Here is a 26,946-nt window from a genome sequence, read left to right as displayed (position 1 = left end):
CATATTATACATATATTCCTATGATTCAAATCAAAGATTATATAACAAGTAGTTATTGTGTGTTAGTTTTTGTTAATCGAAGCATAAATTACATGTTTGGGTTTGGTTTCATGAAACCTTGGCAGTATATTCCTATGTGAATTTAGCCTAGAAACATAAACATAAAAGTGGCCTTATTTATTTCTTTCTTTATTAGTTTTATTCACATTTCATATTTTTCCTAAATATTTAGTTTTTAAATGTGGTAGTTTTTTTTTCCTTTTATTACCTTGAGATTTACACTAAAATGAAAGGTGCACTATAAATAAAGTTATTGCTATTATCATAAACCCCTAAACTGCCCATGTATGGGCCCATGCTTTAATTATACATTCTCCTAAGTACATAAAACATTTGTTTTGAAATAAATGTTCTATAATTTATAGTACAAATATATCTACTACACATCTGCATCTGACTTCATTCTGCTACATGATCACTGCTTTTGGTGCTTAGGTCTGTACTCTGGGCTCCTCTCTGAAAATGCCTAGATGGTACTGGAAATAGTCCATCTGTCCAGCTGATGAATGTCCATATGTTGTGTTGTACATATATTCCTAGGATTTAACCAAGCCAAACAAAACATTACAGCAAGTGGTTATTGTGTGCGAGTTATAATATTTGAAGTGATAGATCTTTGCCTTTGGTTTCATGAAACCTTTGCAGCAAATTCTACCATGCATTTAATGCAACCATTTCAAAGTAATGACAACATTAAAGTGCCTTTTTATAGACTCAGACCTTATCAGTCAATGACTGTCTCCAAATCTGATTCTGTTAGCAGCCCTACATCAAAAAATAAAGGTATTCAATGCCATAGAAAAGCTACATTTACAGAGCACTGCTGACATCCCGTATAAATAGAAATAATGTGTGGAAATGACTTGGTAAGGCATGGGAATGAGATCCTAATACGTGGTCATGACTTAGTAAGATATGGGAACGAGATCCTAATGTGTGGCCATGACTTGTTTCCATGCCTTATTAAGTTGTGGCCATGACTTAACTATCTTGTTCCCATGCCTTACTAAGTCATGCCATGCATTAGGATCTCATTCCCACGTGTTAATACTGCGTGGACACACATTATTTTTATTTACAATCTATGTCACCAGCGATGCTCCGAACCTTTCAAATGAGTGCAAGTGGGAGGAACCTTAGAACCTCCACATAACATCCAGGTTTCATGGTTTTCCTATTATCATAGCCTAAATCCAAACCAAGAACGATTTAGAAACCTTTATTTCTGACACTGCACACTCAGTGCTGGGCTACTCTGTGTAAACAGATATTTTCTCAGCGAGAATGCGTAAAAAATGCCTCTTGCATGAGTTGGAGAAATATGGAAACAGCTTCTCGGTGAACTTGTCTTTAAACTTGTAAATCATTGTGTTGTCGCTGGCGTCTGAGAACATGACCCTTCCCCCGTCCCAGTCCAGCTGCACTCGCACCTTCTGTGGCTTCTTCTTGAGAACGAGGGGGGCGCTGGTGGCATTTTTTGGACGATACTCTCCTCCGTACAGGCATATGGTCCACATGCCTCGCTCTGGGCTGAGGGGGAACCACTCCTTTCTTATCACATTCTCCTTCACCACCCCCAGAGCCCACTCACTGCTGTCCCCCACCTCCACGTCCCAGCTGTGGCGGCCCGAGCCCAGGCCCTCCGAGCCCAGCACACATTCGTAGTAGCAGAAGCGCTCTGGGTTATCCGGGAGCTGCTGTTCTTCATCCGTGAAGCGGATAGTGGTGAGGTCATCAGACAGGGAGAGGCACACGTCTGCTGTGTTGGGGTCAAGGATAACTGGAGCTGATGGGAGCAGAACTGTGAGTTAGACACAGGTATGTACAGCAGTGTGCAAACGACAATGCATCATTTATTTAATTCCAGGTAAAAACATGGCCATTAAGTACAGGTTCGCTTTTCAAAAGATGTTCCTGAGATGATTAGATATAAAATGATCCGCTTGCTTAAAGAAGAGGAAAGTAAAAAAGGAAAATAAGTGAAAAAAAAAATTTCTTTAAGTTTTAATTTTAAGCCTTCAGTTTCTGACCACAGAGCTACTCTTTGCAGGATATTTTTGGTTGGCAGACTTTTCTTGACCCAGCAGTAACACTTTTATGATTAAAATCCATTGTGTGCACAGTAAGAGATGACCAACAGTATATAGTTCTATACTTGCAACACACTTCATATGGTAGGTGTGATACACTGGCCTGTACATCTAGATATAAGTAGATGTATCTAATAAACTGCCAACTTAAAGCACCCGTAAATGAAAGAGGCTGTTTTCCACTGTCCTTATCTGCCTCCAAAATTTTTGTCAACATCATGCACATATTAGGAGCTGTGAGTATAAGCTAGGTATTTTTTTGTTTTTTGGCATACCCTCCAAATGGCTCAAGTTATGTTGAAATATAATGTTATTAAAGAATCGATGAATGAATTGTGCTGCATGTAAGCTGACATTGCTGCACATTGAACTGATATCATTGAACTAGCAGCCTTACAAAAATACCCCATACAAACAAGCAAGCTCTGTCAAATGTGGTAGTTAAGATGCTTTTAGGCTGCGGTTTGAGTTGCTGGTGTTGATATATAATAGTGTTGAATTATGATAGTTGACTTACTTTCATGCAACATGATTTAAAAGATTTTAAAGCTTGCTTGTGGCGAGGATATATCATTATTTGCATTTCAACTATTAACCAACCTTGTGATTCAGCGATTCCTGTGGCAAGTTAAAATATTAGTTCCTAATACGAGCATGACATCAACCACAGAAGGTAATTGCAGTATTACTTTAACATTTTGTTGCTGACTAAATCATATTTTACAAGATATTCTTCCACTGTGCATATTATGACATCTACTTACTGTATGTTACAAGATTTTGCATTTTTTCCCAGACTCTGAACTTGAGGCAGCCCAGGTGTTTGGCCACATCAATCAGAGCTCCAGATGTCTCCTCTTTATCCTGCAGCCTGCAGTCCACTCTATAGCCCATAGAAAAACCTCAGTTACAGCAATCTTTGATGTAATGTCAGCTTTTCCTTCCAAGCTTTTCCTGCACCACTGTATCAGCTCATAAAAGCAAACAGATAATATAGAAATGCCACAGCAAATACTGAGTCTGCCTTACTTACCGTTCAGATGTCTTCTTATAGTTCTGCAAGGCAACAAATATCTCTGAGGATTCTCTGGCCTCATTTTAAATTGATATGCATTCGTCATGACCCAGTTATCTCATCAGAAACATTCCGAAGCTCAGTTCTGCTTAAAATGTGAGTATTAAAGTAAGCAGGGTTTTATATGGATTCTGAAATTGGAGAAACTCAGTTCCCCTTAGATCCAATCTTTACCTTTAGAAATGCAATATCGTCAGAGCCCATGGCCTCTTCTGTTGAGTTAATTATTTCTGTTAGATACATAATTTCATCTCCTAATCTGTCCATCTTTTCCTTCATTTTCCGACTCTTCTGTTCCTCTTCCTCTTTCAGAGCGCTCAGCATGGAGGTCTCCTCATCCCGCAGGAACTGCTGCAGCTTCTCAAAGTCGGCCTTTATCAGTCGTACTGTATGCTGGGCCTGCCTCTGGACACAAAGATTTTAATTTTGAATAAATAATTATTATTTTTTCTAGATAGATAGATAGATAGATAGATAGATAGATAGGTTGATTGGTTGATTGATTATTACCCGGATGTGCTCAGCTGTCTCCTGACAGTTCTGCTTTGCTGTGTTTAGGGTCTCCAACTTCTCCTGTAAAGGCTTCAGGGCAGACCTCAGCTCCTCCTTTGAGAAGAATTTAAAGAAAGAATCGTGACAATGTGCACACTTGCTGGTGACAATAGACAACTATGACAACATTAATCCAAAGGGGATGGGAGATTGTTATTATTATTTTTTATTTTTGCCTAGGGGGATGCCATTTTCTTGAGCCCCCCGAACCGAGCCTTGCCTGTATGTAATATGATAAAACACACTAGTGTTCAATACATTTTTTTGATTAATTATTAATCACAGTCACAATAAACAATTTTGACAACCAATGCATTCAGTTAACAGCAGGCTGTCTTTGCCAAGCAACACAAGAGTCAAAGATTATTTTCTAAAAAAGTACAATTTTTTAAATAACTTGCTTCATTAACACATTGTTGATGTGTGTTGTTGAATGTATGTATATATATATATATATAAATATATAAATTTTATATATATATATATATATATATATATATATATATATATATATATATATATATATATATATATATATGTGTGTGTGTATATATAGTATTTTACAATAGTTTGCCTCAGACAATCAGATTTAGAACCAGTCCTATCTATTTTTAAATGCTTACAATTCTACCAATTTTCCTAAATTTCTGCAAATCATTAAGGTATAAACAAACTTGTTTAGAATGTTTAGAATGGTTTGATGTGAAATGCTCTTCTCTAAAGAAACTTACAATGGTGGAACCAGATGTCTGAGGATTTTAATGCTTCTGCATGAAACACATACTTTGCCTGATGCTGAGTCACTGTATTATGGCAGTTGTGCGATAAGCTTTTGCCCAAACTGTTTTAACTCACTTATGGTGGAGTGGTACCTGCAGGGCATTGCAATGCAAAAGAATTCCCAAAGAAGACTTATTTCTGGTGAGTTAACCACCATTTTAGTCTTAGTATCATCATTACATATGAAAACTCAGAAGACATGTAGATTCACTAGTTGCTTTAGATAGCAAATGCAGTGGGTTTACTTGTATTGTAGACATTGTGACCCCTGGTTCCTATCACCACCACTGTAAAGAAATCTGAATCATTATGTTTCTCTACAATGAGCCATTTTGCATCAAACAACTCTAAATGGCTTTGTTTATATCTCAGAAAACTGAATTATGCAGGAATTTAGAAAAAAAAAAACATCACCTTGCACTCCTGAGCTGCCTCCTCTGTGCTGTTACACTTGTGATCCTTGTGCTCTTCGTCCTGGCACTGACTGCAGATCAGCTCTTCATCCTCCTCACAGAACAGAGTTAGTCTCTCGTCATGCTTGGCACACACCTTGCCGTCCGCAGCCCTGTCCTTGCCCTCCTTGCTGTCCTCTAGACCTAGATCAGACCCTGAGCCGACCCTCCGAGGCTGGCCTTTGAACAAAGAGTCTAGCAGGCCTTTTAAAACACTGTCCAGCAGGTCTCGTCCATAACACTGAATGCATCTTTGCTGATCCTGGCCTAACTCAAGCTGGCAGAGCTGTAGGCAAGACTGGCATAAATTGTGGCCACAGGGCAGAAGAAGTGACTCCTCGGCCTGACATCCCGGGCACACGGAGTCACCTGAAGGTAAAGACGGCTGGTCAGATGACATGTTGTATTGTATGGACGATCAGTGAAAATAACTGTCCTCTTCTCTTTGCTGTCTGTTCTGTGCTCTGTTGCCCTATGAAAAATCCCCTTGGATAGTTGATGATCTATTTATAAAGTGGTTATTTCTGATACAGCCTGCTAGACTGTGTGTGTTTTAAGGGGGGTGGGGGATGGGTGGTTGACACATAGATCCAGGGAGAAAGTTTCTTTGGATACAATCTGCTGAGTAACTGTGTGTTGGTGAGAAGTGTGTGTGGCATATGGGTGTAAAGTGACGCTGGATTCCTCAGGGTTCACAACATGAAGCTAAGTGGAAGAATCAGAGCCAAATTCAACCATAACAAGAGATGTTGGTTCTAGCTGTGGAGAGTGCGGTGCTGTTAGACCAAAACATTTTTTATCCCTGTTGTTCTGTGAGAAACAATTTTAAATCTGATCTCATAAACATAAGAAGAGCCAAATGCCAATATTTCTGCTCAAAGAGATGCTCTTTTATTAAACAGTAGAAGTAGAAAAGCACCACTGGAAAACAGACAGAATAGCAGGGAAGGTCTCTTCCAGCAATGCAAGGCCACACTAACTAACCTACAGCTCAACACAATAAAACACAAACACAGAAACACATCTTAAAGGCCACTTTGGCAGCATAAACAACAACAACAGCAAAAACAAATGTTCCTTTAACGGTAGGGGGGTTGTTGGATTGGTGCACGTGACACAGCTTTGCATACCACACCCCTAAAGCTCTTCCCCCACCCTCCACACACACTTCAACATTTCACATATGATTTAAATAAGTAAATATAATATGCCCTCCAAGCATATAAAGACTGAGTTAGAGCTGTATCAACTTGCTTGACATTATCTTATTCAGCAGCTTGCTTCATTTATCATATTAAAATCAGTCTTTTGGTCACATATACTACTGATTTTTAACCAAACTGTATCCAACCCAAATCCAAAAACTCACATAGAAAATCAATATTTCAAGAAAATAATGATTACTTTGAGAAAATAAGTCATTATTTCGAGCCACTAAGTTAACATATTAATACACAGATAACAAATAAAAGTCCTCCCACGTGAGACTTTGCATTTGAAAGTGAAACCGGAGAAGCGGCGCTGGTCGTTTTGAAGCTGCCGGCTTCACGTCGACGGGGTTGAGATTTTACTTACATTTTTACACACTTAGACATGAAAAGACAGAAATGGGTTTTTGACACCTGATCTGTTAAATTGGTCTATTTTATCTAACCACATAGTGCGGGATGCGGCATCGAAATGGGAAATATTTTCGGCAAAAAGAAACGAAGTCGAGTCACAGAACAGGACAGAGCTGTTTTGGTCAGTGCTAACAGCTAATACGGTGATGACAACGCAGCTAGTCGGCTAAATATTAGAATAAATAAATAAATAGAAGTTACATGTGACTTCCCTGATGGAAGTTAACGTCGTTGTGTGTCTGAAAATTGTGTGTGCTGTGTTGTAGAGCTGTGTTTGTTTTCTGAAGGTCCGTTTTGTTTAAACGGTCGTGCCTGGGCTGAATTTGGCTTCCTATTCTCCAGCTTCTTGTGCGCGTTTTCCCGTTCCACCTTAAATAGTGCCGAACTTGCGTTCTAACAAAGTACATTGAAATGACAGTACCCATGGAACTCATGCCATTTAATAGCTATTTAAGGTGGAACGGGGAAATTAGAACAGAAGCTAGTGAATAGGAAGCCAACTTCAGCCTCGCAGTGCTCGGAAGTTAGTTAGCAAGCAAGCAAGCTAGGCTAGCTTGCGAATCAGGGAGTGGTGTTATTTGATTACAGAGCTGTTAGCTTAGCGAACTGGTTGACTAACGTTAGTCATTATAAGAGAGTTTAGTTAGTCTTTATTTAGGCATTTGAAATGACATATTTAGCTCTTTATGTACTTTTTTGTAAGGAAATTATTTTACAAGTTTATTATTATTGTTTTGCTTTTGTATCTTTTATTGAACGTTAGCCGTGGCTACCATAGCAAAGCAGACTTCATCTCAGTTTGAGTGTTTACAGAGTGGACAAAACTTGGAGAAGTTTGACAGTAAACTTGTAAAAAGCAATGTTTATTCATTGAAATTCTAAAGAAAGAGATTGTTAACTTTGTTCACGGCACTTTCATAGTGTTCTGAATGCAGGGAAGCTTCTGTTCATCAGTTCTCATCTGCTGTTTTCACAGTTCACTGCAGGTGGAGGTTGTGTAATGCTTACTATCTCATAGTGAGTACGGCAAGGAGACGATACTGTACACCTGCATATTGAAGCCCTGTTATTTATTTTCACCACAGCAACTCAAGCAGCAGAGAGATAAACTGAAGCAGTACCAGAAGAAGGTCACACTGCAGATGGAAAAGGAGAGGCAACTGGCCAAACAGTTGCTGAAGGATGGCAAGAAAGAGTGAGTCAGTCCACCCCAGCCCTTTAGCTTATCTAGGCTTCCGCTTGTCAAGTTTCATGCATATCAATGTGTAAGAGGGCTGCAACAAACAACTAATTTGATAGTCGAATAATCGATCGATTACTGAAACGAATAATCGATTATTCGGATCATGAATCACTTCATTACCATATAACTTTTATGTAGCTATATCAGTTTTTCTTTAATCAAGTAAATAAAAAATCTAAATCTATATTTAATTGCTAAATATAAACAGTGCAGTCTGTGCTCTGCTGTCTACACTTTGCTGCCACTAAACTCTTTATTCAACCGGAGGAAAGTCAGTATCTCTCTCTGTTCCTGTGAGAGTGTCGCTCTCCTCTGAGAGCAGATCTTCACTGCTGCAGAGGAGATGCGCTCTGATGGAGTGGAGGGGAAAGTGGCGAATGTTTGTGGTGAACTTCTCTATGAACAGTTAAATTTGAACGATTTTGTGTAAAACATTTTTTCACTGGTCACCCTTTGTCCACCTACCCTGTGTGGTCACAGAGAACTACATCCTTAAACCGTTAGTGAGTGGAGCCAAACGTTCGTGGAGAATAGACACCGGTTTGTAATCGGTCTCCTGCGTTCACCGAATTTGAACCCACCGGCAATTTGAACACACTTCTAATGGTATATGTGCTGTTTTTACACTACATTTAGTGTGTCAGTGTGTGGTTTGGGATGCAGACGATCTTAACGCGATATCTTCTTCATCCAGTGAGCCGCCATGTTTCCTCAGAGAGGGGGTTCAGTCCCAAAGTGGCAACTCTGCCGTTCGGAAATGGCATGTCCTGCATGTGCCACTGATAACTGGTAAGGAGTGGCACATGCCACTCGTGCCGCTTGGTTAGTCGCACTTGCCAGTGGCACCTGCCACACAGAAACGTTGCCTGTTTTGAGAGGCACATACCAACAGCTCCTGTGAGTAAAGCAGTGACTCTGGACAGCAGCTACTCGGCTCGGCTAACTAGCAGCGCACCATAGCACCACCATCGGCCCTCAGAACCTGGGATGTCGTGGAGGACTGTTGACCTAAGGACTTTGTACAGATTGTCTGTGATTTTGTTGGTTCACTGATTGGCGAGATGAGCCGCTTTAGCCAAAGGCTATGCAACAATAGCAGTAATGCTATCTTGAATATAGACTCTGCGGGCTTTTGTTGTGGCACAGAGAGTTGAAGACAGCAGCTCGTGTTACAGATGTACTCATGCGAATTGTGGTGCTATTCATGCTACATCTCTACGATGTATAGACGATTTCTCAGCGTATTTATTAAACAGGACAAGAAGAACGCAGGCTTGTGTTCTTGTTTTTATTTGTTATTTTTTCAGGAGTGGCACTAGATATTTATTGAGGCGAATCACACTGCCATGTGCCACTCAGGAGTGGCACTAGCCATTTACTGAGGTGAAAGCCACTGGCATGTGCAAACTCAATGTCTTGACCCTGGAAGGCTCACGTGGGACATGCCGGTACGCGCCATTTCCTGACGGTGGAGTTGCCACTTCCTGCTGCCAGATGACACTTCGGGACTGAACCTCTGCAGTTTCCCCTTCAGAAGCTAAGCTTGAGGATTTTCTTCTTGAGGCAGCCATTGCGCTGTTCTAAACTCTCCAGTGAGCTGTCAAACGTCCTTAGTGAACGTGAGAAAGACGCGCAATGACGTCACTGACTAATCAACTACTAAATTAGTTGCCAACTAATTTGGTCGTCGATTTTAGTCAACCAAGTCGAATAATCACTGCACCCCTACTCTGTAATAGGTGTCCAGTTATTACATTCATTTATTCTTTTTACACTTTTATTTCTTTTTACATTTATTTTTCCTGGAAGGTGGCTTCAGCAGCCATCCCAACTGCTGAGAGACACATTTGATGCGAGTTTGGTTGTTTTTATATTAGTATTGTCGATTATATTAGTAATTAAGGAATCTACCAATTACATTGCCATTTAGAAAAACGAGCTTAACCGAACTACAACAATCCATGTATTGCTTTTTAAACATTACGGAATGTTTTATTGGAGAAAAATAAGCTTTGAAGAAAGATTCAAAGCAGTATATGCAAATGAAAATGTGTAGAAATGGGCGTGTCCTCCAGTATCAGTTTCTCACATGAAGGGGGAAAAAAGTCATATATGCATTTTCGTTATGAGAACTGCCAACTAATTATTGCCAGTCCATTAAGAATATGAATTTTAATCATTTCTTCAAAAAGAATTGATTTAATCATGTGATCATAAGTCTTAGTAGCTATTTTTCTGTCTTCTGTCACTGTTTCAGTCAGAGGTATCACTGTGAAGTGTAAAAATCCTTAATCTAATTACTTCCAGTGTTTTTATCATCTCTGGTAATGACTTGAAATTGGGATGAAATGCAGTAACATTGGTTTTGTTATTACAGCGACTCTCCCTGCATTGTGGATGGTTCTGCCATGAAATCTAATACATGCTTGATGCTGTAGTCAAAAGCCTAATTCTGTCAATTTGTCTCTTGTGCATCCTGACATGGAAAGATTTTCATTTTTTGTGTACTCAAATAGCAGTGCCCTCTCTTTTGTTGTGTTTGTGTAGGAAAGCACTCCTGTTGCTTAAGAAGAAACGTTTCCAGGAACAACTTCTGGACAAGACAGAGAACCAGATCAGCAACCTAGAGCGCATGGTAAATACACATGCTAATTTAATATGCATTGTGATATACATATATGCTTCCAGTAACCTGAGATTCAAATGATGCATGACCATATACAGAGGAAGATGTCTCTGTTTCTGTCTGGTGGTGAGCTATTTTGCTGAGTAGACAGTTTAATGCTTTTTTTAAGGCATGTGGCAATTAAAATTTTGATCTGTTTACACACAGATCAATTTGATTAGTTAAGGTATGTGAGGAAACAAACTCTGCTTCCAAATTGTTCTTTTGATCTGTTACTATAGTAAAGATGTATGAGTACAACACTACACACAATTATAAAAGAATGATTTATTCACTTTTCTGATTATTTGATTTAGCAACTTTAGGGTTCCTGAAATTGCATGGTCATGTTTTGTGTAATATAGATGATTGTATGGCAACCAACTGTTTTTCTTCCTTCCAGGTTCAAGACATTGAGTTTGCACAGATAGAGATGAAGGTCATTGAAGGACTCAAGGTTGGCAATGACTGTTTAAAGAAAATGCATGAGGTATGTATTGGCTCATGTGTTCTCATCTTCATACTCAGCTACTTTGGTATGGTATACTTGCTGTCCCACATGTTTTCAAGCTTAGAATTGCTGCTGTTTTTTTTTGTCTTTTAAATGTTGTACACAGGTTTTATCAGACAACATTCTGTTTACATTTCTAAATGCCTTTTATTATTTTATGTAATATAGATTATCTATTCAAACTGTATGGCTGAACAGTTTGATCTCCCATTTTTCATCAGGTTTTAAAGATATTTATATGTTTACTACATGAATGTCAGAACAATTATGTGAATTAGTTAACACTTATTAAGGTGTAATTATTAGCCTAAACCTTATAGGGGCAGTTTGATGAATGAATCCTATCTCACCTGTTCACCCCTCACACCCCCTCTTCTCCTTCTTACAGGTTTTGTCCATAGAAGAGGTGGAGAGAATCATGGATGAGACCCATGATTCTATTGAGTATCAGAAGGTGAGTCCCACTTTCTCCAGTCATATACCTGACCAGCATTCTTGTGTTAAACAGGTTCACTTACATGGTCTTTGCAAGTCAGTAAATCCAGACCTGAGCAGAATTGGAGGCACTTTTCTTACCCAAGCTATCAAAATCACGAGAACTAACTACAAAAGACAAATGGAGACACTAACTGTTTGAACATGAGCCAAGCATTATCTGCACACAACAGTTAGTGAGCAAATTTAATCTAAACTAACAACTGGATTTGTCCCTGTGTGCAGCAAATTGATGACATTCTGGCAGGCTCTCTGACTCAAGAGGATGAAGACGCTGTGTTAGCCGAGCTTGAGGCCATCACTCAGGTGTGTGTGTGTGTGTAAGAAATGGTGTATGGAAGTGCTGTCAGCCTGCTTTTTGAAAAAGACATGTCTGATTAACGTTTCTGCAACTGTTTTCAGGGAGATGTTGATGTGGAGCTTCCTGAGGTGCCTGATGAGCAGCTTCCAGAAGTTCCAGAACAGGAGGAGCCAGGTGTGTATTCACTCTCTGTAACGTGTGTTACACAAATCTTGACACCCTTTCTTCAGTACGTTTCACTGCTTATACTAGGATGGCACCCTCAAGGGTACATGTTCAGTGTGTTTAGTTACAGAACATAGTTTCACTGTTTCTGGTTGCAGTTTTATTTTGCATTGAGTTTAAGTTGCTTTGACTCCAGCAGTGTTTCCCACACACAGGCTATACTTCTGTTTATATTGTCATCTCCTCAAAGTATATTTGACAGCCACTCAAGTGTCTGAAACCTAAGTGTCTCATTCAATATCTAATTTACCTTTTATCCCATTTTAACAAATTCCAGTGACAAAATAGTTGATATTGTTATGAATAAATTAGAATGAAGAAATTATGAATAAGCAAGAGTACACTTGATGCAAAAAATCACTAGCTTCTCTGCTCTAAATCTTAATTTTAATGAAGAGCTCCCTCACATTAAAAAGCATCTAAGGTTTAACATTCATTCATTCTATGCTGTTTTTGAATACCAGAATAAGAAAACAGTTTCTCTGTTGAGTTGTTCAGAAAACTTCAAAGCATCCTATGGTGTTTCCCCCAGATTTATTTCAGACCTCTGAGAAACCTTGGCTTCATACAACCTGTCTTTATACAACTCATTGCTTTTTTTTTTTTTTTTTTTTATGTAAAACTGTAGAGTTTACAAATGTGCACTATTTGCTTGGGAAAATGAATGTTACCTTTAAAACATAATTAAAGTACATAACCTTTATATAAAGGTTCTCTACAGTCATGAACATTAAAGTTTCAAAATTTTGGTTCCTTTGTGTTGTTTTGGTAAAAAAAAAACTTTTAATTAGATCACACTTGCACATTTCATTTACAAAAATGGTTCTGTAAAGGTCTGTACATTTTAAAAATAATAATAATAATAAAAATAAAAACAGCCTGTTTTATGCCCCAATTTTAAGTGTTTGGTACTTTACACCTTGTCTGTAGCAGCTTTAATGTTGTAAAATTGTGCTGAATGGTAAAGTAACATTTTAAATAATTTGGTTTCAGAGCGGGAAAAAGAAAAGGTGAAGAAGAAGCCGGAGAGAGAGATGTTGGCCTTGTAGACTCTCATCTAAGTGGTGGACTTTTGTCGTATTCCTGGCTTCACTTCAGCAGTAAGATCCTGCTGGAGACTACACAGGATTCAGAGCCACACCTGAAGGAAGCACCTTTTTTTTTTTTAAAAAAAAAGCACGTTCAACAGCAACAACAACAAAAATCCTTGATATTTGTTCACGTGTGGCCCAACATGGATTCTCTTTCATGTGTGTAGTATGTGAACAGCTGGTTTAATGAAGAATCGGAATGGTTTGAGGGGTTCTCTGCTTAATATTGCCTTATTAACTAAATATAACATTTTTATTAACCCTTAACTCCTAGGCAGGCATCACTCTAATCTTACTCTCCAGGTCCTTTCATGACTTAACCACATGATTATGCTTCTTAGAAACTAAGAGACAAAATTATCCCCCATATATCTTTCAAGATGAATCAAGAACAAGTCCAATAATTGTGTAATGTAACTCACTGAGACTGGATCAGTGCAACTCCATTTTATTTAAAAAAGGCTTGGGGACAAATGCTGGTCAGGCATTCCTGTCAGAAACATAATCCTATGTAGGCTAATACTGGCCTTGTGCAAAACCTCATCTGCATAACCCATCTGCAAGGGTGTTTTGAAAACATGCCCCTCTGCATTAGGAGGATTGTGTCTGTGGGATGGAAAGGAGGCTGTAATCCTGTTGAGAATTAGCTCCCTCTCACTTCTCCACAAAACGTCAGCGCTTAGTTTGTTGTACTGATAATCATCCATAGCAAAGTAGACAGAAACGTTGTCAGGCCATCATTTTTTATGTCTGTGATTTGTTTGAGCCGTTTTTCTTGGCTCATTCTATGCATTTTTACAAACTGTAATCATATCATATGAGCCCTGACCCGTCCAAGCTCAGGCAAGTCAAAATAATAAAAAAAAATAACGCAAGACTTGTCTTCGGCTCACGTTAGACTAAGCTCTGCTGTTCTCAGAGCAGTCTGACATTTCATTATAGTCTTATGGTCTGCTCACAATTTTTTTTCATTTTGTTATTTTGCAACAATAAAATTATTTTTTAATCATTTTGAATCATGTTAGTGTGTTGCGTTGAAATCCGTGGTTTCATATAGACCACTAGAGGGTGCAGCAGCACAAGTGAAGCTTTGGTACTCTGGAAACTTTTCCCTCAAAAGAGAAGAGCTTTTTACGCATGTGTTTTTGATGAAGAGCCACACCACTTGACTCTTGCACGTTGGGGAGGAGGTGGATGGGTCGGTGGTTTTTGTTTCTTTTATTTACTTCCCACAATGTTATTTTCTATTATTACACTCCTGTGGGTTATTTTTGGCTGAGGTATTGATATTAGAGCACCCTCCTTTTGAATAGGCCTGGATATAAATTAACCTACCTACTCATTTGGTGGTCCGCTGCCGGTGTGGAGGCAGCTAAGTGGTGTGTGGTATATGTGTAGGAGTGGGAGGTCTTGAATGGCTCCTGTGTGGCTCGCTATGAATCAGAGTTTCACACTCTTACTTTTGTAGACAATGAGCCAAAAGGATTGAAGAGCAGGGGTGTGCTTTAAAGAAATAATGGTGGGAGGACTCACCTACAGATGTAAGAGGCTGGCATTTTTGATTGTGAATCTAATATGGTCCCTAAACGTCCATGCAACGTTCTTTTAAAAAGAAAAAGAAAAAAGCCACCTGAGGAGAAGTTACGGGATGACATCTGGTGATGCCTGTCAGTAACTCCCACCAGACTGGAGTTGTTTTAACCTATAGCCCAACTACAGTAACTTGAAATAAATGCCATTTTCAGGGCAGAGACCTTTCCGATATTTGAAGTTAAATTATATCCCAGTAACCAACTGAGTGCCATTTTTCCTCTGTACTCAGTTTTCGAGTAAGAGTGAGTAATCCTCTCTACAAAGTCATATGAGATTACGCAAACCGGGTTAGCCTTGTACTAGGGTATGTGTGATATGACAATATTATAATGCATTCATGATGATTTATGCCACAATAAGCTTTTCTGTGTATATTGTGTGTAGTAATGTACAAAGGTCTGAGAGCGTCCTTCATTTATTTAATTTCCAGTCAGAATGGACATTAAGTACAAGTTATTCATTTTTCTGCATCACCGGGAAAAAAAACATTTTGAAAATTACACAGAAGCCTCAACAACTAATTATGATTTTTCAGTATTTAGCATGTCAAGTTGACATTTATTACAGCGTCCACTCTTTTCAGGAGACGTTCAGGTTTTTTTTTTTTTTTAATCTGCAGGGATATTTTTCCACACCTCCAAAGTTGAGTCTTGGAAGTCAGTTGTATTTTCTGTTGCTTATAATCCAAATGATCCAGATCATTCCAAACACAGCCAGTGATGTTGATGTCTGGACACTGGGGTGGTCAGACTGTTGCTCTGAAAACAGCAGTGTCTTTGCTTGATTTTCAGATTTCTTCTTTTTTGCCTCTGATTTTCTCTGCAACAACTTTTTAATAGACCCAGAGCAGAAACACCTGTGGATTTTTTTTTCTTTCAAATCTAAAAAAGAGCTCGATTTTCTCCTCAAAGTTGAGCTTCAAGTGCTGTTTATCTGATGGTGACCGTTTTGGTGGTCTACCAGGTCGTGCACAGTTGTTGGAAGTCCCAGTTTGTCTATATCTCAATCATTTTTGAAATGTCTGTTATTTCACAAATTTTCCTTTGACTTTCCACTTCCTTTTGCAAGTGGGTTATCTTATATTTAATCTCAGAACTATCCAACAGAATGACATGAACTTTTTTTTTTATTTTACTACAAATAAAGTGAATGAAGGGTGTTGAACAAATCTGAACCCAGACTAAACATCGTGACATGTGTAATGTATTGTGAAGAACATGTCCAACCACAACATCATATTTCTTTCACAGAGTGTGTAGTAAGACGTCTTTCTGTTCAACCTGAACATACTGGCCGTTTTAAAGTGTCACAGGGGGCTGGTTTTCTGGACCCAAGTTAAGCTTGATCTGAGACTAAAAAGGCTTTTTAAAGGTAAATCATCATTGACGTTACAATTTAGCCCTAGACTCAGCTTAATCTCTGTCCCTGCCTATAGACTGGTTTCCCCAAGCATGGATTAATCCTAGTCTTGGACTAAATTGCAGCGGTGAATCACTATTGACGTTGCAGTTTATTCCAAGACTAGCCTTGATCAATGACAATGATGCTTGTCACACAAAATGATCCTAAGTTGGTTTAGAACTTTTACATTTGGTTAAGGTTCTTTAAATCTTTGAAAGGTTCTTCACACTCACAGATCTCATTTTCAAACATGGTTCTTTAGGGAACCAAAGTGGTTCTCTTATGGCATTGCTTTTGTGGCACCTTTCAGGAGGTTACTGAAACCAGTCAGATAGTCAAGTGGAACTTTTCCAGTAGAAACTTAGCTAAACTAAGAGAAAGGCTCTTAAACCATTTTTACCTTTTATATCATAACGAACAGTGACACCTGACCCTAGATCTATTTACTTCTGTTCTGACAGTACTAGTACCCTCTTCAGGGTTTGGGGGTCTCATCATCAGGCGTTTTACACAGTAGTTCACATTCAACATTGTTTCATACTTAATCAGATGGAGCTGCTCTGTAATGATGCTGAGCATCCTTCAGGTTTGCCCATTGATCTCTCTCCACTTTGCTGCTTAGTTATTTACCCTCAGCCTTCTGTGTTAACAGAGCAGATAGAGAAGACATCCACAGTGAAGGGAAATCAATGGATGTGGCTTTAAGATCGGAGGACCTGAGCACGTGCGTGAGCGCGTGTGCGCACAGCTGCTTGTTTAACGAAGGCGAGGATGAAGAGACATTGGTCACTGCAGAACTCCGTGTTCTTGACCCTTCTGTGAGACACTGTTTAAACAGGTTGATCCTGCCTTTGAATCAGGGAACGGTGGTACATGGTGTGTGTGGGTGGGCTGAATGGGTCGTGATACACACGCCTGCATGGATCCCCGCCTACGTCACGCGCAGTAGCTCCTCCGCTGCGTGGCACCACAGCCCTCGTACGGAACATACGGGCACTTAAATGGCCAAAAGTTTGTAGACACCGCCTCACCCAGTGATTCTGATTCTGAAGGGTGTTGGTAGGCAGTTTGCCCCCTTTTTCTGCAGCAACAGCCTCTTCTCTTCTGAGAAGACGTATACTCGATGTTAGAGCATTGCTGTGAGGATTTGATTGAGCATTAGAGGTCAGGTACTGATGTTGGACGATCTGTTTTCCATCTGGATCAGTTCATGTCAAAGGTATTGGGTAGAGCTCCATGACTATGGATAACGTAATTCCACTGCTCCAAAGCCCAGCGCTGGGGGGCTTTATACCCCTCTAACCGACGCTTGGCGTTGTGCATGGGGACAGTTCTAGCGGCAGTTCTTTTTCTAAGAAATTATACAAATTTTGTGTCATTGAACGCCTATGTAAGCCATTAAAATGGGTGTCTGGAGACTTTTGGACATGTAGTGTAAGCATACGCACGTGAACAGCTACAACGTGTGGCTCATTTACGCTCATATAAAAAGAGATGGTTCTTCAGTGGTTCAGGGGGTGGTTTCTATATATTATTTATATACTATTATATTTCCTCCTTAAATTGTTCTTTGCATAGTGAGAAGGTTCTTCGCGGTTGATGGAGAATGTGTTGTATATGGTTCTATATACACAAGGTTTTCTATTGTCACGATGTAAAGATTGGAACAGTAGCAGAACCCTTGTTGATGCTGTATAGAACCATATACAGCTTCTCCATCCATCTGAATATCCGTTTCACCACGGAAATAACCATTTAAGGAGGAAAATGCATGGCATTATATGTATTACATTTATGGCATTTGGCAGACATTCTTATACAGAGCGACTTACAGTTTGATCATTTTATACAGGGAGGCCAAGGTGGTGTGTTGGGAGTCTTGCCCAAGGACTCTTATTGGCATAGTGTGGGGTGCTGCCCTGGTGGGGGATTGAACCCTAGTCTACAGTGTAGAAGGCAGGGGTGTTGTCCACTACACTAACCAACCACCATACATTACATAACCACACATACACCATACATTCCATAACGTATACAGTGCAGTGTATGGACAGTGCTGGTTTGCTGTGCATCGCCTGGGTGAAATCGCTCCTCTGTCACGAGAGGATTCATGTGAGAAGCCATTTAGAGCTACAGCGCAGAGCTGCTTCTATTTCTCCTTAATGTTTTTTTCTGCGGAGCTCCTCTACAGCTCTGCGAGCGGAGAGGCGACTGCATGAATGGCTCCGTAGGCCACGCCTCCGGTAGTGGGCGGGGCTTTGTGCGAAAGAGAGAGAGAGAGAGAGAGAGAGAGAGAGAGAGAGAGAGAGAGAGAGAGAGAGAGGAGGATTCCGTCTCCCTCCCTCACTCCGCAGCTAGCGCGCGCGGGCGGCGGTGCGTGGGCCCGCGTGGCTGCAGTGTGTGCGCGTGTGCGCGCGCATGTGTGAGTGAGAGATTCCCGTATAAAAGGCGCAGCGTCGCTTCTCCTCTCTCTCACTGTCCGCCGCCTCACAGCAGCAGCAGCTCTCCCTCTCTCTCTCCCTCTCTCTCTCTCTGTTTCCCGTTCCTTCTCCAGCTCTCTCTATCTCAGCGTTCGCGTTGTGATCCCTCCTGTCTCTCAAACTCCTGTCCATGGTTCTGACCGAAGCCACCAACATGTCTCGAGCCGACGAGGTGCACCGTATAACGGAGAACGTGTACAAGGTGAGTGCAGCACATTTCAGGTTTCGTCCCATTCTGGGACGCAGCCACATTGCAACACTGCCCCGGCTTGTGCTGCAGCTGCTCCAGGACGCTTTAGGTAGAGGGAACTGACTCAGCTTCTGGGTAACTTCATGTGAAGTTTTTTCTTTAGAGGTTTGAACTTCTCATGTGCTCAGTTCTGGCAGCAGACCGTAACTGCAGTAGTAGTGCACTGTGGCTGCGTCCAAAACCGCACACTACACGTTTTAAGGGTTTAAACTTGAGATGTATTGTGCCAAGGCATCCGTGCGTTGAGACTGGAAGAAATGGTTTAAACAGCATGTGTATTGTGTGGAGTCACCTGGGCATAAAGACTACTAGGGCAGTCTTAGTGTGAGGATTGCACCTGCGTCCAAAACCACATACATTACTACTTTATGAAGTTCTTAATGCTCTGTACTTGTTCTGTGTTGAGGCACATGCTCAAGCACAGTCTTATACATCCAAAACCATATACAGTACTACTTCATGCAGTTTTTAAGACATTTTTGGGGATTAAACTACTGTGTTGAGGCACATGTGGAGTCAGACTACAAGTACTACCATAGTGTGCAGTTTGTGACCGTATCCAAAACTACATACCGCATGACTTTGTGATTCTTTTTGAGGGGTTAAACTTTATGTATTGTGTTAAATATATTTAATATGTATTTATATATTGCTTCTGTCGGAAGAAAACCTCGCATGTCCATTTTTGTCATTTCTCAGTTTTTGACATCATTTCAAAGGACCTGTTGCTCTTTACATTGTGTGTAAATTTCATGATGAATGGAGCAAAAGAAACAGCCCAAAATGACTTGGAAAGATGTCTGGTTCCACTGACTTGCATTAAAACTACAGTATGTTTTTTCTTTCTCCTGTAAAATGCTAATTTTTGGAGATTTCTTCTGACAACAGCGATATGTAAAATATATATTGTGCCACTGTAAGCCTATCTATTGTGTTAAGACACCAGTTTATAGCTGCACAGTTCATGGCTGTGCTCAAAACCACATATTATTACAAAAACATGCTGTGTGTTCTGTACTGTACTAATGAATATACTGCTGGTGCTGTACTATATGAACACAATGTCTAGTGTGATCATGTGGATTTATATGTCTCTGTAATGCCACTGGTTATTTGAGTTTGTCTGAACTTCGGGTGGCTTCAGTTGTCACCGTTTCGTCTATTAGTTTGTGTGTACACAGTGTTTGGTGGTGCAGTCACACTGAAGTTGAGCCTCATACGAGTCTGGCAGGTTGTTTAACTGGAGAACCAGTTGAGTGAAGTCTGCTTGAGGTCTGTGTCTCATGTGTAGGCTGCTGAAGTGAAAGATGTGGATTTTGTTGGTTGATTTCAGTGGCTGAAGCAAGGAGATGAAAAAAGCCTCATACTACACAATTATTCGTCCAGCCAGAGGGATTGCTGGAATGCAGCTTTACTGGTTGCTATGTGTGAATATGTGTTTGTAGGCTTGTATTTAGCTGCTTGTGGGGACCAAGTGTGCCTAGAATGTGGAAAATGTCAAAACCCGTGGTGGAAAAATCTGGCTGGTTTCCAGCTGGCAAAATATGCTTTCAAACATGCTCTTTAAAAAAAAAAAAAAAAAGGAAGTGTTTTGTTTTTGGTCACTGAGCTTATAATGTAGAATAGCAGCATGTCATTAAAATGAAAGGAGATATCCCGTAAAGACAGGAATACAATTTTCTATATGTGTGTGCACGACTGTTGTGTTTATTTTGCCATGTATTGGCGCTCGTGGTTAGAAAATATGGAGATGGTGAAACAGATTGGCGGTTTGTGGATGAATCCTACCAGCATGAGTGACTAATGCACTGCCCCTGAGAGTAGAGTGGTCTCTCTTTCTCCTTCACCAAGCTTGTTTACTCTTTCTTTTTCTCAACTCATCCCTCTGCCTGCTACACCTGAGGCAAGGTGCGGTGTGGAACCTTAAACAAAGCGACTTACTCCATGCCTCCAAATCCTGGTGGCTATTGCAGCTGACCTAATGAGGCGTGTTAGTACAATCCTGCAGACATCTGTTTAGGGACTTAAGTATCGGGGCTATTAAACCCAGCACACAGAGCTTATTTCCTCTGTTAGGGAGAGCTAAGCCACTCAACAGGTTATGGGAAGAGATGATGTTCACCATAGTGGAGGAACTGAGGGCTGATGAGCTTGTCCTTGACTGAACTGTGAATGAGCCCCAATTATCTTTCTACCTCAGAAACACTACTGTCTAAAAGTTTAAACCACTTGGCATGTCAACAAGTTGCCTTTGTTTCATTATATACAATAAAAACTCCTACTAAACAGATGTTAACAATACATAATAGGCTCTAAGGGGAGGGGGAGCTTTAGATGTTTTATTCAATATTATTTAGACGTTGTAGTCATTTTATTGCTATGTTTTATCTTAGTAATGCCAAATTAATTAAAAAGAGTAATTGACAAAACATATTAACAGTAAAATAACTAGACATCTAATATAAAGACAATCCGGTTCCCTTGGTGGTCACCTGTTCCTCCTTAAAAGTCCCCACATTCCACCAAAAAAGCTCTTATTGAGAGATGACTGCACTCCAAGTTGTATATGCACAAATAATATGCACACATCTGCTAGGATTTCAAAGGGATTTTTGGAGTGCTGCTTTTAGAAGAATCACACTTGGGTCTCTAAAGGTCCTTTTAATGAATCGTTCTTTAAAACTCCCCACTGAAACCATTCAATTGTAAGGTGCACTGGGGAACTGAAGGTGGTTTTTCTATGGCATAGGGTCTTACTCACCCAGTCTATACTACATATTCAGATAGACCACATTAGATGTAAATGTAGTCTTAAGTCATAAAGGGTTGACTGCTTGAATGTGTGCACCTTAGCTTTGTGTGGATGAGATAACTGCAATGATCTCTTGCCATGAAGAACCTTTTGGTCAATTTCAGGTTAAGGACTTCATCACATAAAAAGTTCAGACTAGCAGGAAACGTCCAGACCAGCAAAAACAGAAGCACTCTGCTGAGAGAGGATATTTCATAAGATGGTGAATTTTGAAGAGTTTGGTTCAGGCCAAAACATGCTAGAGAAGCTTAAGTTTCATAACAGGATGTTCTTGTTCCTTACGGACAAGGCCAGTGACCACGTAATCCACGCATGGGATTATGTTTCTGCAAGATTTGATGGAAAGCTTTGGAGAGTTGCTGTGCAGCGTTGCTGTCTCCTTGCTAGAGCCTAACGAGATGGCATAGAGGTTTCATAAGCTGAGCTAATGTCAGCTAATGAAGTGCTTTCATACAAGTGATTTCTGCTTGGCAAAAAAAAATCAAACTAAAGTGTGGACAATTGTCAGGCTCATACATGGCTGCTACTTCTGTCTTTCAGCCAAGTGACATACCGTTTTCTCTACTCCTTATTGAAAACAGTGCATCATACAGTGTCATAGGCAAGTCTATTGTGATGACTTGAAGTGGTTTGAGGTGATGATTTAGGTTTACTTGTTAGCTACATTAGCCAAATGGCACCAGTGCAAAACCAAAGAAGCCAACTTCAGACTACAAAGATCCAAATTTTGCAAAGTGGTGTAAATGAGATTTTTCTCCAAACTTTTGCCTGATCAAACAACATGGAGAGACTGTAACTAACCAAGATGGTCCCAAAAGCAATCAAAGCTGTCGGATTTAATTAACATGCTTTCTCAAACAGGAATCCTTCAAAGAGTGTTAGAACTCAACTGTAACAGTTCTAGACATTAAACTGTAGACATTAGTGACTGCTTAAAGATTTAAGGCTCTGCTTTAAGGTATGATCAGTGACAGTGGGGAATGGTCAGTGATTGTGGTGGCTTGCAGAGGATCGTTATTTCGCCAGCCTGTGGAGATTTGTTGAGGTAGAGAGAATGCAGGCTGAGTTAATGAGCACATCCTGAAGGGGCTGCTGCACTGACGAACACCAGGGGAGAGTTTGCTCTTTCTGTGTGTGTGTGTGTGTGTGTGTGTGTCAGGGGAGGAGATGTGGGGGACTGTGTTCCTCTCACCATTGGCTGTCTCTTCGGGCCCCCGCTTTGAGAAGGCGGAATAATAGCAGGATCTGTGTGAAGAGCAGAGCGGTGGCTTTGACCCTCGGCTGGGAGGCGGGGGTGTTGTGAGAGACTGAGGGCACAGCGGGGAGGTAAACGACACCAGCTGACCTGAGAACAGACACAGAAGGCTGCAACTACTCACCTCACACTGTCTGCCAGTCTAAATGAGCTGGCACAGGGGCTCCTTCTGTCTGACTCTCTTGAACTTGTTTGATTAAAGTGACAGTCTGTAGGGGGGTAAAGAGACACAGCCCATGATTCAGTATGGTTCTTAATGCTGGGTTCTTAAAATTTAAACATGATTTGAATGAAGAAAAATAATAACTGTATCCATGTTATTGCACAGCTTATGGTTGTTGATTTGTGCTGATGTAGGTATTAAAATGAACCGAATGCACATTCTCAGCAATGTATTGCCATCTCCATTACACACAGTGTCACATTTTTTTCATTGCAATTTCATGATGCATTGTTACACATCTAATATTTTTTCCAAAAAAGCAAATTTACACAATGATCTCCTTACAAAAGCACACTGCATGAATAGAAACAGTAGCACTAGCTGTCTTGGTACATGGATTTTATGCAGTTTTATAAATAATAGCAAATAATTGTGTCAGAAACCACATAAATAAGTCTTATACAGCTTGCACTTGGCTAATTGGTGGGATATAAGCTTCTAATACTTTTAGCTGCCATAGTCTCATAGTTCAAGTGTTTTTTTCAGATTCACTGTATATTTCTTTGTCACGCTTCTTTTTTGGTTTTGGATACTAAGTCTAAGTGTATGTGTGTGTGTGTGTGTGTGTGTGTGTGTGTGTGTGTGTGTGTGTGTGTGTTTGAGTAAGAGGTTGGCCTGGCAGCTGCTTAGTAATCTCACAGTTCCCTTGGAGAGCCAAGCCGCCTGTCTGCGCTCACCAGTGACTCAACCGGCATCTGCCAGTGTGAGCGAGTAGCGTCTCACAGGCCAAACGTGAGTGTGGGCGCGTGCATGTGTGTGTGTGTGTGCCTGTGTGGATCCACCTTAGCTTCTGACCCAGAGTGTGTGGGCACTGTCTAATGTACTGTGTGTGTATGTGGGATGTGTTTGAAGGATGATTTAAGTGAGACTGTACACCACTGTTTAAAAAGTCTGCAATCACATACCACACTAGTTGTTATTTTATTCAACAATAACTTTTACAGTATTGATTAAAATACTGTAGAGAAGCTGTTCTACAGAAGTTTTTTTTTGGGAACAACAAGAAATTCTTAAATGATTTATAAAGTACTGTACATATTTATATTCAGTCATTTTTTTTATACATTATCTACCTCAAAATTTGAGCATCACTTTTCAAATATGAGGCATTGCATACGAAGATATAAATGTTTGTTATATATTGTATATAGCACTATACTATCTGGATTAGCATTAACGGGAAAAATAGCATTTAGCATTAGCATCTCTACATTTATAGATAATTTGACATGAGTTAAAATAATAGAATAAAATATATATGTTCTTTCGCATGTTGCATGAAATTACACATTTCCACCAAAGAGGTCCCAAATTTTATAAAGTGAAGCTTTAACTTTATTATAAAGTTATTATTATGTTGTTCTGGTACAGCTTTCTGTTAATGTAGAAACTTCTATTACATTCTGGCCAGCTCTAAAATTTCATCAATACAAATGATTTAAAACATACGAATTGTCTACACGTATCTGCAACAAAATTGGTTTAATATTATTGAAATCTGTAGTTTCAAACATTTAAACAACTCTGTGTAGCAGTCTCAGGCCGTTCCCTACCAAGAGAGTGGTTTCTCTCCCTCTCGCCCCCTCTGGCTGTGAGTGAAACTTTTCTTCCAGTTCGCTTCACAAAACACACCTAATTACCCTGTCAGACTCAACACCGTTCCTTAAGACTGATTCCTTTTCTGTGTTGTTGTGCTGCTCTGAAGGAGCTAATGCAGCACTTTCTAGCCACGTGAACAGAGATGTCATCCGTGTGATCGATGAGCCGTTGGCTTACTGTTGAACGTCTGGCTGTCTGAGGCTGACCTTGTAAGGCTGATGAGCATTAACGTGTGGCTAATGAAAATAATAGCAGAAGTGATGAGGTCAGAGATATGAGTGAACCGATAACACAAATGTTCACACATACTCTCCGTCAAGTGCTGTACATACACACAACAGATACAGTACAGCTCAGTGTCAGGAGATTTAACACCTTCTGTTCCACAATCAGCACTGTGTGTGTGTGGGTGTGTTCTGATGTGTTCAGGTGTGTGTTCCTTTCTAGTCACCTGTAAAAGTCAACAGAACAGTCGGCGGAGCCGGTTTGGGGATGTTTAAACGCTGGTGTCATGGTGTGGCAGGTTGTCAGCAGTCTGAATGTTAATATATGGGTGCCTTTATCTCGCTGACACTTCACTGTCTTTCACTCTGAGATGCAGTATGTTTGATGTCGTGCTGATATGTGTACTGGATGCATTGTATGCTTGTCTCTACAACAGAAACAGAAGCTTTACAACACATCTCATGTTCATGGAGATCGTATATTAATTTTTTTCTTGTCTTTCAAAGGAACCATAAACACATATCTTGTTAATCATGCTTTCAAAAATGTTTTTAGTATGTTTTCTGTGTAGGCTTACAATAACCAGTAATATGTTAAAAACATATCAAGGATTAATCAAGTTTACACTCATATGCAAAAGTTTAAATACTTCAGATTTACTTACAAGTTTTCTTTTTCAGAATGTGTACATACACATCCTACCCTGGAAACAAACTTAAATATGGCATTTTGCTGGCATATGTAAAGCACAATTTCTGTTTATTTGATTAGAAAACAATAACACAAAATAATACATGAAAAATCAACAACGAGTTCACTTTAAAAGACAAAAGAAACTCTCCTGCTGCTCAGATGTTTCTCCTGAGCAAAAGCCCTCAGTAATGTCACATGTGGCTCCTCTTAAGTTTCAGCAGTGATTTTAGTAAAATCAAATGTTCCACTCAGATTTGCGTAGATAATAACACTCACTGTTACCTGCAGCTGAACTAAAGAAATCTCAATATGAGCTGAACCATTTTTCAACCAAAACAAAGAGCGATATCAGTTTGGATGCTGTGAATAACCATTACAGTTTGCTCTGGACCAGAGGTACCTCACATCTACTTTTTGTCCAGCAGTGGTGCTCCTAAGGAGTTTTAGGAGAATCACCATTAAGTCTCCTGAGCCATCAAAGAACAGCAACTGAGCAATAAAAATATCCTTGTTCATCAATACCCAAACCTTTCATAAGGTCAATATGCACTTTATCAATGGTTAAATAAATAAAATCAATAAAAAGTCTAAAGGTAGGCAGGTACAAAGAAAGCACACAGGTTGGCAGGTACAAAAAGGTGTCCATTATCAAACCCCAAAAACACAAAACAGGACTCAACAATAGGAAAACAAAGATAACTAGGCGACAAAAGAGACAGAGTGGAGAAAAAAAATAGACTTCACAAAACAAAAAAACAAACTGGTTTACATTTTACGGCATTTGGCAGACGCTCTTATCCCGAGAGACTTACAATTTGATCATTTTTTACATAGGTAGGCGAAGGTAGTGTTAGGAGTCTTGCCTAAGGACTCTTATTGGTATAGTGTAGGGTGGTTACCCAGGTGGGGATTGAATCCCAGTCGCCATCATAGAAGGCAGAGGTGTTAACCACTACACTATACATTTTTATGGATTTGCTACATATAATGTGTCCAGAAACAAGCTGGAGTGAGTGTGTGTCTGGTCTGTCCATTTGACGGAAAGAATACAAAGTGAATGAAAGTGAAACCTCAGCCTTTCTCTTAGCTAAATGAGGCCTCATGCTGCTAGCCTACTTTGCCCCAAAAGCTGCTACTAACAGATGGTTGTATTATCACTCCGCCACTGGTACAGAATGAGTTCTATCAGGTCTATTTCTGTGGTGACACCTTGTTTGTTCTTGTTTTTTCATGATTTGAATCCTCTGGACTGA

General features: G+C 40.0%; 3 protein-coding genes across 14 annotated transcripts in view; 2 read left to right on the top strand and 1 right to left on the bottom strand.

Moving 5' to 3' along the window:
- Positions 1-1,263: 1,263 nt before the first annotated feature.
- LOC108429709 (zinc-binding protein A33) lies at positions 1,264-5,409 on the bottom strand. Its single transcript, XM_017701654.2, has 6 exons — positions 4,972-5,409; positions 3,736-3,831; positions 3,400-3,630; positions 3,184-3,206; positions 2,915-3,033; positions 1,264-1,846 (listed from the first exon to the last, which is right to left on the bottom strand). Exons 1-6 carry the CDS (start codon positions 5,407-5,409, stop codon positions 1,311-1,313), a joined length of 1,443 nt encoding a protein of 480 aa, XP_017557143.2. The 3' UTR covers positions 1,264-1,310.
- A 1,107-nt stretch (positions 5,410-6,516) lies between these two features.
- chmp6b (charged multivesicular body protein 6b) lies at positions 6,517-14,178 on the top strand. 2 transcript variants are annotated; one of them, XM_017701665.2, is made up of 8 exons: positions 6,517-6,752; positions 7,717-7,826; positions 10,422-10,509; positions 10,943-11,029; positions 11,439-11,504; positions 11,771-11,851; positions 11,948-12,020; positions 13,065-14,178. In XM_017701665.2, exons 1-8 carry the CDS (start codon positions 6,690-6,692, stop codon positions 13,118-13,120), a joined length of 624 nt encoding a protein of 207 aa, XP_017557154.1. In that variant the 5' UTR covers positions 6,517-6,689; the 3' UTR covers positions 13,121-14,178. The 2 variants fall into 2 exon arrangements, with proteins under 2 accessions (XP_017557154.1, XP_017557163.1); XM_017701674.2 differs by having other exon boundaries at positions 6,532-6,567.
- A 4,341-nt stretch (positions 14,179-18,519) lies between these two features.
- Positions 18,520-26,946, top strand: part of baiap2b (BAR/IMD domain containing adaptor protein 2b) — a 93,442-nt gene continuing 85,015 nt past the window's right edge. For 5 of the 11 annotated variants that reach the window (XM_037544182.1, XM_037544179.1, XM_037544176.1 and 2 more), the window contains exon 1: positions 18,522-18,838. In XM_037544182.1, the coding sequence (XP_037400079.1) occupies positions 18,767-18,838 (72 nt within the window). In that variant the 5' untranslated portion in view covers positions 18,522-18,766. Of the gene's footprint in view, positions 18,839-26,946 lie in introns of all 11 variants that reach the window. The other 6 variants (XM_037544175.1, XM_037544174.1, XM_037544173.1 and 3 more) reach the window with 3 other exon arrangements.

Source organism: Pygocentrus nattereri, chromosome 13 (assembly GCF_015220715.1).
Source record: "Pygocentrus nattereri isolate fPygNat1 chromosome 13, fPygNat1.pri, whole genome shotgun sequence".
NCBI classification, from domain to species: domain Eukaryota; kingdom Metazoa; phylum Chordata; class Actinopteri; order Characiformes; family Serrasalmidae; genus Pygocentrus; species Pygocentrus nattereri.
The sequence above is the reverse complement of the archived record's forward strand: the minus strand, read 5'-3'. Positions and strand labels throughout refer to the sequence as shown.